Genomic DNA, 14,855 nt, shown 5'->3' on the forward strand with positions numbered 1-14,855 from the left:
CACTAACAGTAACACTCCTCACTCATTCTTACTCTCTGAAACCACGAAGAAAGAAAGAAAAGACAGACAAAGAAACAGAGGGACAGGGAGAACGGAAGAAGAGACGACGAGAGGAGGGACGAGACATACCGCACGCCAAGGTTTGGTCCCGCCGCCTCCATTGCCATCGCCGTCACATCATTGTCTTACAGCAGAGAGTGAGACGATCCCTCACACGAGATTGCGACCGACAAGAAGAACAAACATGTAAGAAAAGACAGACAAAGAAATAGAGGGACAGGGAGAACGGAAGAAGAGACGACGAGAGGAGGGACGAGACATACCGCACGCCAAGGTTTGGTCCCGCCGCCTCCATTGCCATCGCCGTCACATCATTGTCTTACAGCAGAGAGTGAGACGATCCCTCACACGAGATTGCGACCGACAAGAAGAACAAACATTGTATCGCCATCACTGCCGCTCACCATCCCCGCTCTTGAGCTAATTGAAACCTTTAAGGTTTTTTACTGTTGTTATTTAGATTTTAGATATTAAAAATCATTAATTTTGATAGATGTTATGCACTTTTATTGACAGAGTAAAGTATATGTTTTGTCCCTGCGTTTGGAAAAAATTTTCACAAATATCCCACAGTTTTACGTCGTTGTAAATTTGTCCTACAAGTCTTCAGTTTGCATCAAACATATCCTCGACAGATTGAATTTTCAAATAATTTAAGAGCAATCTAACAATAAGGCATTAAAATTATGTTTCATTTGCTTGTGTTGAGGGGTTGTTCTTATGGAAATGGCAAAGAATCTATGTTAAATTTTTAAAAAATTCGCTGGCCCGGAGACTCGGACTAAGTCTAACATCTGGTCTAGGGTTTATGCCACCACGTAGGCTTTCATAAACGATTTCGAGAGTAACGTCAATCCTCGCGTTGCTAAGAACCACGTTCGTCATGCTAATCTCCTCACACCAACCGTATGCACCCCTTATATATCTGATGCAACGCCAGCCATGCAACCACCAAGCGACTACCACGTCATGGCCAATGCTTGCCGGACGGCCCTACTAGATGGATTTTCCTACCGAGTGTAAACCTTATATCAGAGGTAAAAAACAGAACAGGTTACATACATTGCTTCATATAACCTGAATTGTTGCATAGTACAAGCAGTTGCTGAAACACTATTTGTATTTTTAGTACAGTCAATTTCTTTTTGAAGTCTCCTTAAAAAAACATATATTTTTTTGTACCCAGATGATTAAAAAATATTTTAGTTTAAGTAGTTTGACGTGGAGCTATAAAAATAAAGAACTTATGAAAAAAAATAAAAGTTTTTTATATTCCAAATAAGTGTGTATATTATGTTATTCTATCTTGAATAAATAATCATGTATCTATTTTATGTATTATTTGGTAGTTTGACCATTTACTAAGTCGTTTTCTTGTTAACTATTTAATATTGAACCTTTAGTTTGATGTCACGTTTCAATTTTTTTACGAAAATGCCTGCAAATTGTTTTTATCAATTAAAATCACATATCAAAGATCATCAAGTAATAGTAGTCACATAGTAGTTGCTAATAATAAATGCCATACAAAATAATTCAATATAAAACTCGAATACAATTCCTATCCCTATGTATAACATAAAATAGTAAATACACAAGGGGGAGGGACTTCTATGAAAGCAACCCCACTCATAAATAAGTCAAATAATCGCCTGCAGCTTCAAACTAAGTCTTTGAACCTGTGTCACTGAATGCGTGGAAGATTTTGGGGTGAGAACAACCCGCACATTCTCAGTAGGGTTTTAATAAATTAACTTAAATCCTTGTTCTGTACTCTCCTGTGGCAGACAATCTCTTTAAAGCTTTTTCTTTGTCTTTGCCCTCTGCTCTCCTGTGGCAAAAATTTCTTTAAGTTAACATATTCTTTGAATCATTGTTTTATGCTCTTTAAGTTAATATATTCTTTATAACCTTTCCAATCCAACTTCAAAACCATTTCAAATTTAAACGTTTATAAAATACTACAGGAATCATTTATCAAGTAAATCTCACAGCAGGGTCTCGAGACTTTAGGGAGGACGAAAATCAAACTCGTTCTGTAAATTTAATAAACTCGTTGAATCATAATTCCTTAAAAGGTAGTTTTGTAATCAAAGTCAAAACATGAAATCTTTCTTAATAAATCAAATCCAAACGTAATTTTTTTGCTTATTAAATCGAAAGCCAAATAATACAAATTTTGAATTCTAATAGCTTTCTAAATTTTTTAAACAATCATCTAAGTTTAATAATAAAACTTCGAGAGTATCTCACCTAGAACTCCGACTTTGCCACCCTTTACGAGTCCCAACCGACTATTGTCAACCTCTTTTGAATAATTACCAATAACTCTAACTAATTCGAATGTCATAATCTTTATGGATCCTTAAAATCATTTTCGATAAATCAATAAAAGTCATGCCCAGTAAATGAAATCGTTTCAATTGCGGAATTATTTTCAATATCAATTTAACCCCAAACCAAGATAAGAAAATAATTTTTGCATAGTACTCAATCAAACCGACTTTTGAACTCACTAATAAGAAATTTCAGCCCCAATCCACCAATTCAGCATAATCACGTAAATCAGCATTTTTAAAAAATCCATGAAAACCAGAAAACCAATATCAGTCGAAGCCTCAATTCAAGCAATCGCAATTCAGTTTCATCAATTAACCAGTCACAACAACAAAACTGGTCACGCCACATTTATAAATTATTTGCACTTATTCACTAAACGTTAATGGTATTCATGAATTAAAACGATTGATTTTTTTGAAAATAAAAGTTTCCTACCTCCGTATGCAATTCTTAGCGTCTAGGTATTACGTATTTTATTTTGTTTTGGTCAATTAAATTAGCGTGCAATTGTTATGTGCGCTTATTTTGTAATGAAAAAAATACCCGTGCAAACTATTACCTCATTGGCTCCATATTTTCTATGGTTTGATAAAAAGATCACTATTTTGTATTGCATTATGCAAAGTAACTTCCCCACTTGACCTTAGTAGTTCGGCATACGAAAATTGTAGTCCCCCTCGAACGACAAATATGCTGCTGAAAAATAACAATAAAATTACGAACAAAAAGAAGGGTTTAATTGTATATTTTTAAAAGAAAACTTACTGATCATATTTTGATACAAATTAATGCAACCATTATTAAAGGAATAAAATCTTATTATTCTTAAATTTTAGTAAGGTTATATGAAGTTTAAAACTTAATGAACGTCCTTTTTTAATTTGGAAATTGTTTTCTCACATAAACATTCTAATCGAAATAAATAATTCTGTTACAAATGCTACACATCCAATTTTTTTATTATACTAACTCCAAATAAATTAAACAAAACGAGTAATTAATAATACTAAGTATATCTTGTTTTTGTTATTCTAAACTAATTTGGTGAACAAAAAGACATAGCTATATAGCACTAACTTATTTTTGTTCCTATCGATTATTAAGTCTATTTAATGTTAATATTATTTCTCTTTAATAAATATACATGAACGAAAAAGACAATCGTATTTGCCTCTCTTATAAGTTATAATGGATACTATAGTTCCTTCTTATATAATAGTATTTTCAGAAATAGCATGGACGTATTGGTTTATAAATATTTTTATAACACATTATTACGATTTTCAATGAATTATTTTAAATACTTAAAACAAAGACAAATAAATGAAAAAAAATTACTGATAAATGTGAAACATATGTGTAAAATCTTGAATGAATGTGTTTTGCATTAATTTTTTCTCATTATTTTTAAATTTCTTGTTTCTTTGCTTTTGTTGATATAGTTATTCATAATATATTAAAGGTGGAACCAAATATAATTTTCATGAAAATCTAATACATAATATAGCTTAAAAATATTGAACATACTTCTTAATAGATAATTCACTTATAATTCTCCATGCAATATGTACTGCATCCATCTCTAATGTACTAATGTTAATATCATTTTTGTTTGGTTACAACAGGAAAAGAACATTCACAGTGTAGCATGCAATTGTTGGTCCACCGATCTTACCTAGTTTATTTTGTTTTGGTTAATTAATTTGGCATGCAATTGGTAAATTGTAGTAATTTACTAAAGGTCTAGTAGTGTCCTTAAGCCACGTGTATCTAACAAGGCTTCCCGAACAGTTACATAAAAAAAATGGGCCCACTAGTTTTTAGTGTAGGTGTTACTTGAATTTTCAAAATCAAGGAATATAAGGAGTCCTTTAGTAGAAATTAGGTGTGTTTTCCAAATAGGGTATAGGGAGTGGGTTGCTCAGCACTAGGGTCTACGATTATATAGTAGGAGAAGACAGCCACACGTAACTATCTCAGAAGGGGTTTGTGACAACTGAGCAAACCCAATCAAGATGGGAAACAACGATTGCTTGAGGTATAGCGGCAACGATTATGTTGAAGATTATCGTATTTATAATTCTCACGGACAATCGTTAGGCTAGGGGTGAATAGATTTCATTTGGCCTGATCTTACTTAGTTAACGAAGCCATTTAGTTACACTAAAGTGGACATGTATTCTTCAGTGACATGGCAACCATGTTCTATTATTACTTATATGAAGGTTCGTATTTTTACCGAGAAGCATGTGGGCCAACCCAAACTGGTCAAATCAATGGTCAGATTCACTCACATATGAGTGAATGGATTTCTATAAAAGCAATTCGTAGGTGAAGTAGTGGAATACACCCAGTCTGAAAGCAAGCTTACCATTCTACTATTTTCAGTTGGAAATGGTAGATCTTCGCGAAAAACACAATGGCGGGAATGGATGACCTTCGGCGTGATATGAACGACTCGCAGGATCCTGATTCAAACGATGTGTACGTATCTCTCTGTTTGTCTTATTTAGATGGCATTATTTTGTTGCTGAACTTTTTTTATCGTCGTTCCCCCAATTCATTGTGACAATACTCCTGTTGTCTTCGTTAACGCGACTCCTATCACGGACTAAGCAACTTTGTTTTGTTCTAGTGTCGTACCATCCCTGGAATTGGGTTCTGGTAAAAGCGTCGCAGTTGATGACGGAACAACCGATCTTAATTTGGAGTTAACAATGAATGTGGTATGCCTATCCTTTTCGGAAACTGGTTTATGGTCTTTGTTGCAAACTTTTTCCCTGTTTATTTCCCTAGTATGCATTTTTTTTCTTTGACGGTATACACTATGTTTCGAAATGTTGGTCATACAACAGAGCGCTCCAGCCAGGCTGGGTGAGAACGTCATGGATGATTCGAAGGTCCCATAGGACGACTTACTAGTGCTCACAGTTAAGCTGCTTGAGGTTCGTTTTAATTCCGTTTCTGGTTATCCAATTAGAAATGCGTTAAACATGGCATGTTAATTATTTTTCATACAACACACACATGACATGTGCCTCGGCTTAGAACAAAGGCAGTATCTTTTGTACCGGATACGGTGAACTTTCGTGTGTGACCCACATGCTGGACTCGGGTTCATTACTTATGGTCAATTTCTGTTTTCACCAACTCCACAGAAGATCAATGCTAGGACAGTAGCTTTGGGAGAACGCATTTCAGCACTGGAGCAGCCAATGTTCCAGACGAAAAAGTCAATAACAGAGATCCAATCCTTGCTAACTAACCAGAGAGGGAGTCCGACTGCGTTGGCCACTATATCATGCACGGCAGTAGGGATGGTGGCTGTGCAAGGTGCCACCATCGCGGAGACGGAATTATCAGCACACAATAAAACAAGAACTGCAGTAAACAATGCATTTGGGTCACATACCGAAGTCCAGAAGTCGGTAGACAAAGGGAAGCGAGTCGCTTGACGAATATAAATTCATCGCTAGATATCATTGTGGCGAATTCTCCTGGTTATGACGATGACGTCATCATAGACGAGGCACTGTCAACTCCTCGTCCAACACAAGGCAAGGCCCGGTCAAGATTCCAAAAGGGGTCTCTTTCACATTATTCGTGCTTCGGAGTGCCAAAAAGGAACTGCATATCTAGTGCCATTACACATGAATCTGCTGCCGTAGCTTGTGAAAATGTTTACCCTTTCCACCTGGAATTTATTCAATGGTTAGCTTTGGCATTGAAATAAATGAGTAACTCACAATGCTAATTTGTGCAGGTTTTCATGGATCTTCCCAACCTGTCTCAGTTTGAGTGCACAACTAAAGTGTGTGAGTTATTCTCCTTACCCGAGAAGTGCAACAGTCCACTGAAGATCCCGAAGTTGGAACCGATTGAGTCGAAGCCTACGCACACAGCATAAAAGCACTTCAGTAGCCAGCCCACAACCGCTGTAAACACAACCCAAGCCAGCATGCGTACTCCTTCTATGCATGGTGGGACTGGATTCAAATCGTATGGGATGTTGAACATAATGAATTCTCCCGTTTTGTTAATTCCACTGGCAAGTCATTTAAACACTGTGTGCTTAACGTAGTCATCATGATAACGCAAATTTGTTATAACTATATATTGACTAATGTGCAAGCATAATTTTTTTTCCTTCATTAGGGGTTCCAAATGGTTTTTAGGCCAACGGTGCACATGGACCTGACATATGATGAATGCAAAATGGCTACTTATATTTACGGAAAGAATGATCAATATTTGTAAGCACACTTATCTCCTTGTTGTTATTTTAAGCCTACTCGATTTGTTTCTCCATGGAAACTTCGATAACACATGTTATTGTTTTTGTTAACAACCAGGGAAGTGTTGTTCAAATTCTCGACATTGGAAGTCCCCAGAGCAGGATTCCACTCTATGTCACCGGTTTACATGCTGAATGTCGATGTCAGTTAACTCGAATCCCTTAGTAACCCAATAATTTACTGCGACAAACTCCTGACGATTTTTTTATTACATCAATAGATCATGAACATCATGTTCATGAATGCTTCCATGAGAGCCTGTTGCATTGTGCCTCCTCGTGTGTGGTACACATCTTCCTTGTTTACCGATGACGTTCTTGCTCTTAGGCCATTTGAAGTTATAATGAAAAGATACCTGAACAGATGGATGCCGGCAACAAGGAGGCTTGAACATGTTAGGAACTGAACTCTCCTTCTGTGTTATGTTGACAACCCATTTTAAAAGTACAATGACCTGGTTGTCGTTACAGGTTTTTGTGCTAGTATGCGAACCAACATACACATGGTACCTAATGGTTGTGGACGTCAAGCATGCCGCCGTGTACTGCTTAGATGTAACAAGAGCACCTGAGCATAAGGAGCGGAGGGAACGCAACATGCAAACTATTGTGAGTAGTCGGAAAATTGATTTAGGATTTTGATTACATGAAAGACTTCTCTTGACACTGTGGTGACTGTATTCATGACCACGTGCAGCTCCTGATGCTAACCCATATTTTCAAGCTGGATACGAACCTGAAGAATTTTACACATGTTTCTACTGATCTAACGACATGGGGACCGATTCAGTACCCTGAAGGAGTCCCCTGCCACCCGGAGTGGTAAATTTAGGATTCACATTGAGTAATGTAGTTCACTTAAAGAATGGATTAGTTATTGGGCTGTTTCCTCCTTCAAGAATTCTTCATTCTATTGTTGTTACACAGTAATGATTCATATCTATGGATGTTGAACTGGCTCCAAATGGAGGGCAAATTCACACTAGCTAATCTTCCGTGGCAGGTTTGTCATGCAAAATAATTTATTTTTGTCTCATAAATGCAAGCATCGTCTTCTCATGATTGTTCTTTGATGACTGCAAGATGGACCGATTGAAGTTGAAGATGAAGACGGCAACGAAAATTGTTCTTTTAGAATGCAACGAGGTGAGGGCTACAGTGGATTCCAAGGCAGAGGCTGCTTGGAAGAAGCTTGTTCGCACTAAGGAGTGATTCTCCATAAACAAGTAGGCCAGCGACACAAGTGTAGAGCATACTGATATAGGCTATATTTGATTATCATGCCAACACCCCTTGATGTCGTTGAAATCCTTTAGTAGTATCATGGTTTATTTTTTGTAGTCGATATAGGGTACGATTAACTTCATTTCAGTAGGATGGATACTTTTGTGTGTGGAAACTAGTAGTCCTGTCGACAGCCTAGAGCACAACTTCCACACTCCCCACTTACCACTACTTTAAATTAAATGGGGATATGGCCAATAGTAAATAGGTTAGGACGTTGTGGCATTTTGTGTGTACTGGATGACATGTCTTTATCCAATCATGGAATTGGTTCTTAGTAGTATTTAATTATTTATCCAATCATGGAATTGGTACTTAGTAGAAGTCGCTGTATGTTGCTTGCAAAAGTTGGTGTACCCTTTCAAGTTAATTAGTGAATGGATATCGATATTTTATTTTTGAATTTAGCTTGTTAATTACTCAGTGGTTTTAATGCTTTTGGATCCGTTGTCATCTCAGAGTTAATAATGAACTAATAAAAAAGCATATGAAAAAAGATATTCTTATACAGCGGAGAGAATGAATCATGCTAAGTTGACGGCGTAGCACATTATGCGAAATGGTGGATAAGATTTGAAGTCGACGACATCATTAACTAATAACCTGAAGCCTCTAAAGGGAACCGTATCCTCCAAAATAATTCTTACCTTTGCGGCCAAGAAAATGACAATCACTCTTTACGATACCAAATTTTTAAGGCACACTCATCAATTGAAAAAGAAAATAGAACTGTCTAATGTCGCCAATTATAAAGAAAATGCAATTTCATAGAGTGCTATTGCCAAATTCCAATACATAAGACCCTGTCTAGTAGGTGGCACAAACATTGAATCAAGAAAAACCTTCCCCCACCCTCAGAATTTACCCTCAGAATTCACGGAGAAACATGCAACGATGCATGTGATGCCTCTTATCTGCAACGAAAATTTTCATCCACAATGTTGTGTGAAGGCTTTAACAAACAACGGAAGGGATGCACATTCTGAACATGGTTGGCTACAGGAAACCAACAGAAATTTCATTTCACATGTCATTAACAACAAAATCCTTGTACGGGATACATTACTACTGAATTACAAGTTGTTCAATACATGATAACAGTTTACAGAAGCATATAATCTTAGCAGCATAAATGGCCCGAATTTGGATGGAACCAAGGCACCGCACACAGCAAGATGACTATCACGGGTCTACAAGAGAAAATTGTTTAGGAAATTGGGTAGTTGGCTGAGACGAATTTTGACCATTGAGTAACACCTGGCCACCTTTTTGTCCCTGTATCGACAACAGCATACAATTAGCAAAACCGCAGAGGATGCATGGAATGGAATCGAATGGAAGAAAACATAACAACTTGAAAAATTAACTAACCACTACGTCCAGTACAATTTTACATCATTCAATAAACCATTACTCTCCTGTCTGCATTAGGCAAAGATGAAGTCTACCTTGAAATTTGATTTGAAAGTGAAAAAAGCATGGGTTCTTCAATAGAGTAAAAGAAATGACATATGTAGAAAAACAAATACTATATCTTTTAATTTCAGGTACAGTAACAAAGGAAAATTCAATAGACCATAAACACATTATCGAACCAAAAAATTAAACACACATAGCCCTAAACGTAACCTTGAGAAAATTAGTGATTCAGTGATAGGTACAAAAGATGCAATATAAAGTGAAAATGCCAAACCCCTAAATGAATGAAAGAACCAACGCAAATAATGCAATAATAGATTGTAGATTTTGTTGTGAAAGTATCACACAGATTCCCATGTCAAACTGAAACATCCCTCACCTATGAGTTCTGATGTCACTATCTATTTTCCATCATTTGGAAAACGATAGAAATACGGCATCTGCAACATGTAACATGATGTTATCACACACAATAACTCAGGTTCAGTACTAACCAACATATCGAAAGTAAAAATGAAGCATAGAAACTATCATGGCCCAAAAAATTTAAGTTCAGTACTTGAACTTCAGTTCTTCCCACTAGTACAAGTCGAGTCTCAATTTTTAGGTGTTTGACTACCAATAACATGCATTGCGAAGTACATTTAAAAAAATAGAGATTTCTACTCTGAACACGAGAATACAGGGTCAAAACAAACAATTTGAAATAATAAGTGATGTATTTCATGAAACTTGATATCATAGACTTAATTGGCGAAGTATATTTAACACCAAAGCTTCAGTTTAAGTGTACTAAGTTGCGTAATATGTAATGATTGAAGGTTTAACTTAGAAAATAACCTTTTGATCGCTTGCGTTTATGCCCCCATATAGGGGCTTTCTCATTTGTTTTTGCAAGTGGTGTATCTCCGTTAGGACAGCGAGTCCTCCGATGCCCGAGCTTCCCACATGTACTGCACTTTCTTTTGGTCTTCGCAGCAGAACGCCCAGCTTGACTGCACCGGCCTGTGCCTTTTGTTTTAACATGAATTGGGTCTTTGACTCTATTATCTATTGTCGGTGTGAAAATATTGTTTGCTGGTCGAAGGCCATACTTGATTTCAAGGAAAACAGCATCGGATAAAACCTTCTTTGAGTAAAGCTTGAAGTCCTCATCACTCATGCAAGCCACCTTGCCTAACTGCTTGCATAGCTGCGAAAACGCACCCAACCTTGTTCTATAGGTCACGTTTTGGTCAGTAGTGTGGTGGTTAATGTTTTCATTTTCGATCTCCATTTTAGCTGTCTTTGACCACCTGCACAGAACTAGGCTTTCAGGAATTTCTCCTAAGTCTAGCCTGACACACACGGCCACGATGTGCACACATGGAATACCGAACGACTCCATTCACATGCACGTGTAACTAAATATGTTAGAAGTAGGCTCCCTATAAACCTGCCAAGTCATCTCAGGCCTCCGATACTTTTGGATAGTATACACATGCGGGTGCACTGTGTCATTGATTTCGCATATTCTAACACATACGCACCGTTTCAAGCTTTCCCTAAATCTAGCAAACATTTCGCGAGTGAACTTTGTCCACGCCGACTTTTCCAACTTAACAAACTCGGTCTGTAATACAGATGTACCATACCAAGAGCAAAATTCAAGCTCGTCCTCATTGTCGCGAAGAAAATCGACACACCTCTGAAAATTTGTAACAAATTCCAATACACCATACCGGCTCTCAACAAACCGACCGAGTTTGGTGTGTAGTGACCGCACCTGGAAGTAGTCCGCACCCCGGCAAAAAATCTACCTTGGATGTAAGCTGTTACCCATGCGTACTTTTTACTGTACAAGTCCTTCACCCAGTCAACGTTGCTAACATCACACTCGTTGATCATGTTCTCCCAATGCGCTTCAAACTCATCGGTTTCCATATCAACCAACATGCAGTGTTTAAAGAGTTGTGTGAAACTTGGGTCGCATATGTTAGACGTTGCGTTTCTCAGAAGATGCCAAGCGCATAACCTATGATGCGCATCAGGAAAAACGAACTGAATCGCTATCTGCATGGCTGGGTCCCCATCGGTGATAACAAACTGTAGTGCCTTTCCTTGCATGCATTCCAAAAACTGCTCAAGAACCCAAATGTAAGACTCATGTGACTCGCAGAAAACCATCGTTGTACCAAAAACGTATGTCTAGTTGTGGTGGTTTACTCCAGAGAAGACAACAACAGGTAGGTTATGCTTGTTACGGCCGTACGTTGCATCGAATGCTAGGACGTTGCCGAACAACAAATAATCTTCCTGAAAACAACTGTCGCTCTAAAACAAGTTGCATAGGTGTTGCCCTGCCCCAACCTTGTACCTCCAAAACAGTTTCCCATCCATACGTGCCAAACCTTCCAGGTACCTTATAGCTGCATTTACGTCTCCACCTTGGAGCCTTCTCTGCTTTCGCACCTCGTTATACATATCTTGCTTCGTAAATGTAACCAGGTTAAAACCCCCTAGTTGTGCTGCAAATGACTTATAAATCTTCGGAATGATAATCCCAATCTCCTTCATGCTTGTTAGCTGAGCAACTTCTACCTCAGATATCTTCTTGTGTGACCGTAGATAATCCACAAGCTTCCCAAACGCCAGTTCGCGATTATGCTCTTCAACAAAACGCGACATATACCACTTCCCGCTACCGTCTTTCCTCTTAATCCTCATCTCGGCAAGACATCCGCATCGAGTAACTACCTTATGTTCTCTTATGCGATCAACCTTTTCCAACCATTTTTTTCTCTCAAAATTCTTGCCGGTATCAAACAAATGTGTACCTCACAATTTCACCGGCAGTGTTTCTAATCGTCTTACCTCGTCGTGATGCAAAGCCCTTTAGTCGGCTGTAGTTGTTATAGAAATCGCTTGCCTCTTCAGGTGTAGAAAACTCCATTTCAAGGACATATTCGGCTTGCAACCCATCCAAACCCAAAAAATTGGGCAACAAAGAAGCCCCCTACCTTCCCAATCAGATAAGTCGGCATCTGCCTCGACTACGGTATCAAACATTGTCTCCTGAACGAATAAAACAAAAAACTTTCATTATCAGCTGGCCTGATCTAGAATACATTCTTATCCTGCAATTGTAGCTCATTCATTTCCCAACATTTACCCTAATTAAAACAACCAAAATAAATAACATATCAGGGCATATTAAAAGTAAATAACATGAAAATCTTGAAGGTTAAATTATTTTTTAAATTATATAATCGAATTTCATGTATTAATAGTGTTAATAATATGGTGATTAATTCAACGATATCAACTTCAACTATATACTTCCACTGACTACGTTTATGTTCATTATTAATTTGATTAAGTTTACATTTTTATGTTACAACTTATCATACACGTTACACTTTAACTTTAATGTATGGCCAATGAAAAATATTTTCTCCAATTCTCTAATAACGTCTATTCTTTTGGATGCTCGTTTTAATAAATGCAAGTAAAATATATTTCTGTGATTCAAAAACTTAAAAAATAGATAAACTAAATATTCTCATACAAAAATGAATATATATCTCGTAATGTCGGGAAAAACATAAATACTCAACGGAATTGCAAATGTTTTTAAAAATATACTATCTTCAATTTTGTTAAAATTTTCCAGCTTGTTAAAATTTCATCCCGCCCTACTTAACATAAAAACACCAATAGTTCTTTTCTTTTACATATCAAATCCGGGCCATTATCCTCAGCACAACAAATAAAAGTAATAACAACGGAATCCTAATACCTACTACCAACTCCATTATCAGTCCACCCAAACTCATTTAACAAATTGCAAACACGACATGCTTAACAATCTCTAATAACTACAACAACAAATGTAAAAGCACATACCCCTCTACTTTAAATCAACTCGCACCCTATACATAAGAATCGCAAGGTATACGCATCATACTTGTTGATTCGGAACACAAACATTGCCATCCATCCAGTCATCCTCAAGAAGCTCATTCTACATACACGGCTCCTCACCAAACTTGCTAGTTGCTGCCATTATTCATTGCGAGACGCAAAAGTAATTACACAGAACCATGAATTACGGACATAACAAATTTGACGTACACAGTCACAACACTCACATTCACCGTCTCAAAACCTTATCCCCTGAAGCATTATATACATGTATATCTTTTGTTGACACATGCCATATTTAAATTTATAAAGCTTAAAATTATAAGAGCACCATTATTCATAATTTTTTTAGCAGTTAATGCGGGTAGGTTCATTTTTCAAGTAATAATTACTGAACTCCCAACCTCTTAAGCGACTATTGAGAAACTATGCCAGTTGAACTATAACTCCTTGTCATCAAAATCAATCATATGAATACAATAACATGACTACGTTTACTGATATCAATTTTAATTTAAATTATTACTATTTAAATTTTAACTTAAAAATTAAAAATACATCTTTTTATTTCAATTTCTGGATTTCATTAGGAATACTAAATTAAATAAAAAAACAGTACTCATAAGTTATTGATAAATCCATATTTCATGAGTTATTTTGTGCTTAGTTTGAGTGATTTATTCAATCCTTCACCCATTTATTCATATTAATTGCATGGTTTTACTTTCCCTTCCTTATTATGTGATGTATGTGAAAAACATGTTTCCTAAGCTTTAAAATTAATTATTTTAATTACCTTTATTTCCATTCGATGCCGTGATTAGTGTGTTGAGTAGTTTCAGATTTTCTAAGGCAGAATGATTTAAAGGATGAAAAAGGGAACGTACAAGAATGGAAGGAAAGTGCGAAACGGAGTTTTGAAGAAACTGGCACCCACGCGATCGCATGGACGACGCGATCGCATGCCAGAAGCAAAGAAGCAGCGACGCGGCCGCATGACTGACGCGACCGCGTGCCTTAAGCAGAACGTATATGACGCAGACGCGTGACTGACGCGACCGCGTGGCAAGAAAATGCTCCGAATAACGCGACCACGTGACCCACGCGGACGCGTGACAGAGGCCACATACCAGAATTCACAGAATACGCCTCCAGCGATTTCTGAAGCCCTTTTGGCCCAGATCCAAGTAAAAAACACACAAATTAGAGGCTATAAAGTGTAGGAATGCATCCATTCAAGGGAGAGCTCGCCAATTTTCACTTTCCATGATTTAGATTTAGTTTGAGAGAGGTTCTCTCCTCTCTCTCTTAGGACTAGGATTTAGGACTTCTCTTAGTTTTTAAGAGTAACTCTCGATCCAGGTTTAGTATTTACTTTAATTTATGTTTCTATGCTACAGGAATCTACCTTTCGTTACCATTGTGTTTAATTTCTCTTTCGTTAGTTATTGACTTTATGGAGTTTATTAGTAATTAAGTTTAGTATTGTACCTTTCCCAAGTATTCGGTTTAACCGTTGTAAATATCTATGCTTATTTTCGTAATTTCATTTTCA

General features: G+C 37.1%; 2 protein-coding genes across 2 annotated transcripts; both read right to left on the reverse strand.

The window, feature by feature from the left end:
- LOC110269178 lies at positions 9,799 to 10,784 on the reverse strand. Its single transcript, XM_021116859.1, has 3 exons — positions 10,238 to 10,784; positions 9,957 to 10,012; positions 9,799 to 9,837 (listed from the first exon to the last, which is right to left on the reverse strand). Exons 1-3 carry the CDS (start codon positions 10,782 to 10,784, stop codon positions 9,799 to 9,801), a joined length of 642 nt encoding a protein of 213 aa, XP_020972518.1.
- On the reverse strand, positions 11,711 to 12,103 carry LOC110269179 (protein FAR1-RELATED SEQUENCE 5-like). The gene has a single exon (XM_021116860.1). It carries the CDS (start codon positions 12,101 to 12,103, stop codon positions 11,711 to 11,713), a length of 393 nt encoding a protein of 130 aa, XP_020972519.1.

This window comes from Arachis ipaensis, chromosome B02 (assembly GCF_000816755.2).
Source record: "Arachis ipaensis cultivar K30076 chromosome B02, Araip1.1, whole genome shotgun sequence".
Taxonomy (NCBI): domain Eukaryota; kingdom Viridiplantae; phylum Streptophyta; class Magnoliopsida; order Fabales; family Fabaceae; genus Arachis; species Arachis ipaensis.

Coding starts and splice junctions, on each gene's coding strand:
- LOC110269178 (XM_021116859.1), bottom strand. CDS start 10,784: ATGGAGTCGTTCGGTATTCCATGTGTGCACATCGTGGCCGTGTGTGTC. Junction 10,013..10,237: donor TAAACGCAAGCGATCAAAAG/GTTATTTTCTAA, acceptor TGTTATTGGTAG/TCAAACACCTAAAAATTGAG. Junction 9,838..9,956: donor TGGGAAGAACTGAAGTTCAA/GTACTGAACTTA, acceptor TACATGTTGCAG/ATGCCGTATTTCTATCGTTT.
- LOC110269179 (XM_021116860.1), bottom strand. CDS start 12,103: ATGAGGATTAAGAGGAAAGACGGTAGCGGGAAGTGGTATATGTCGCGT.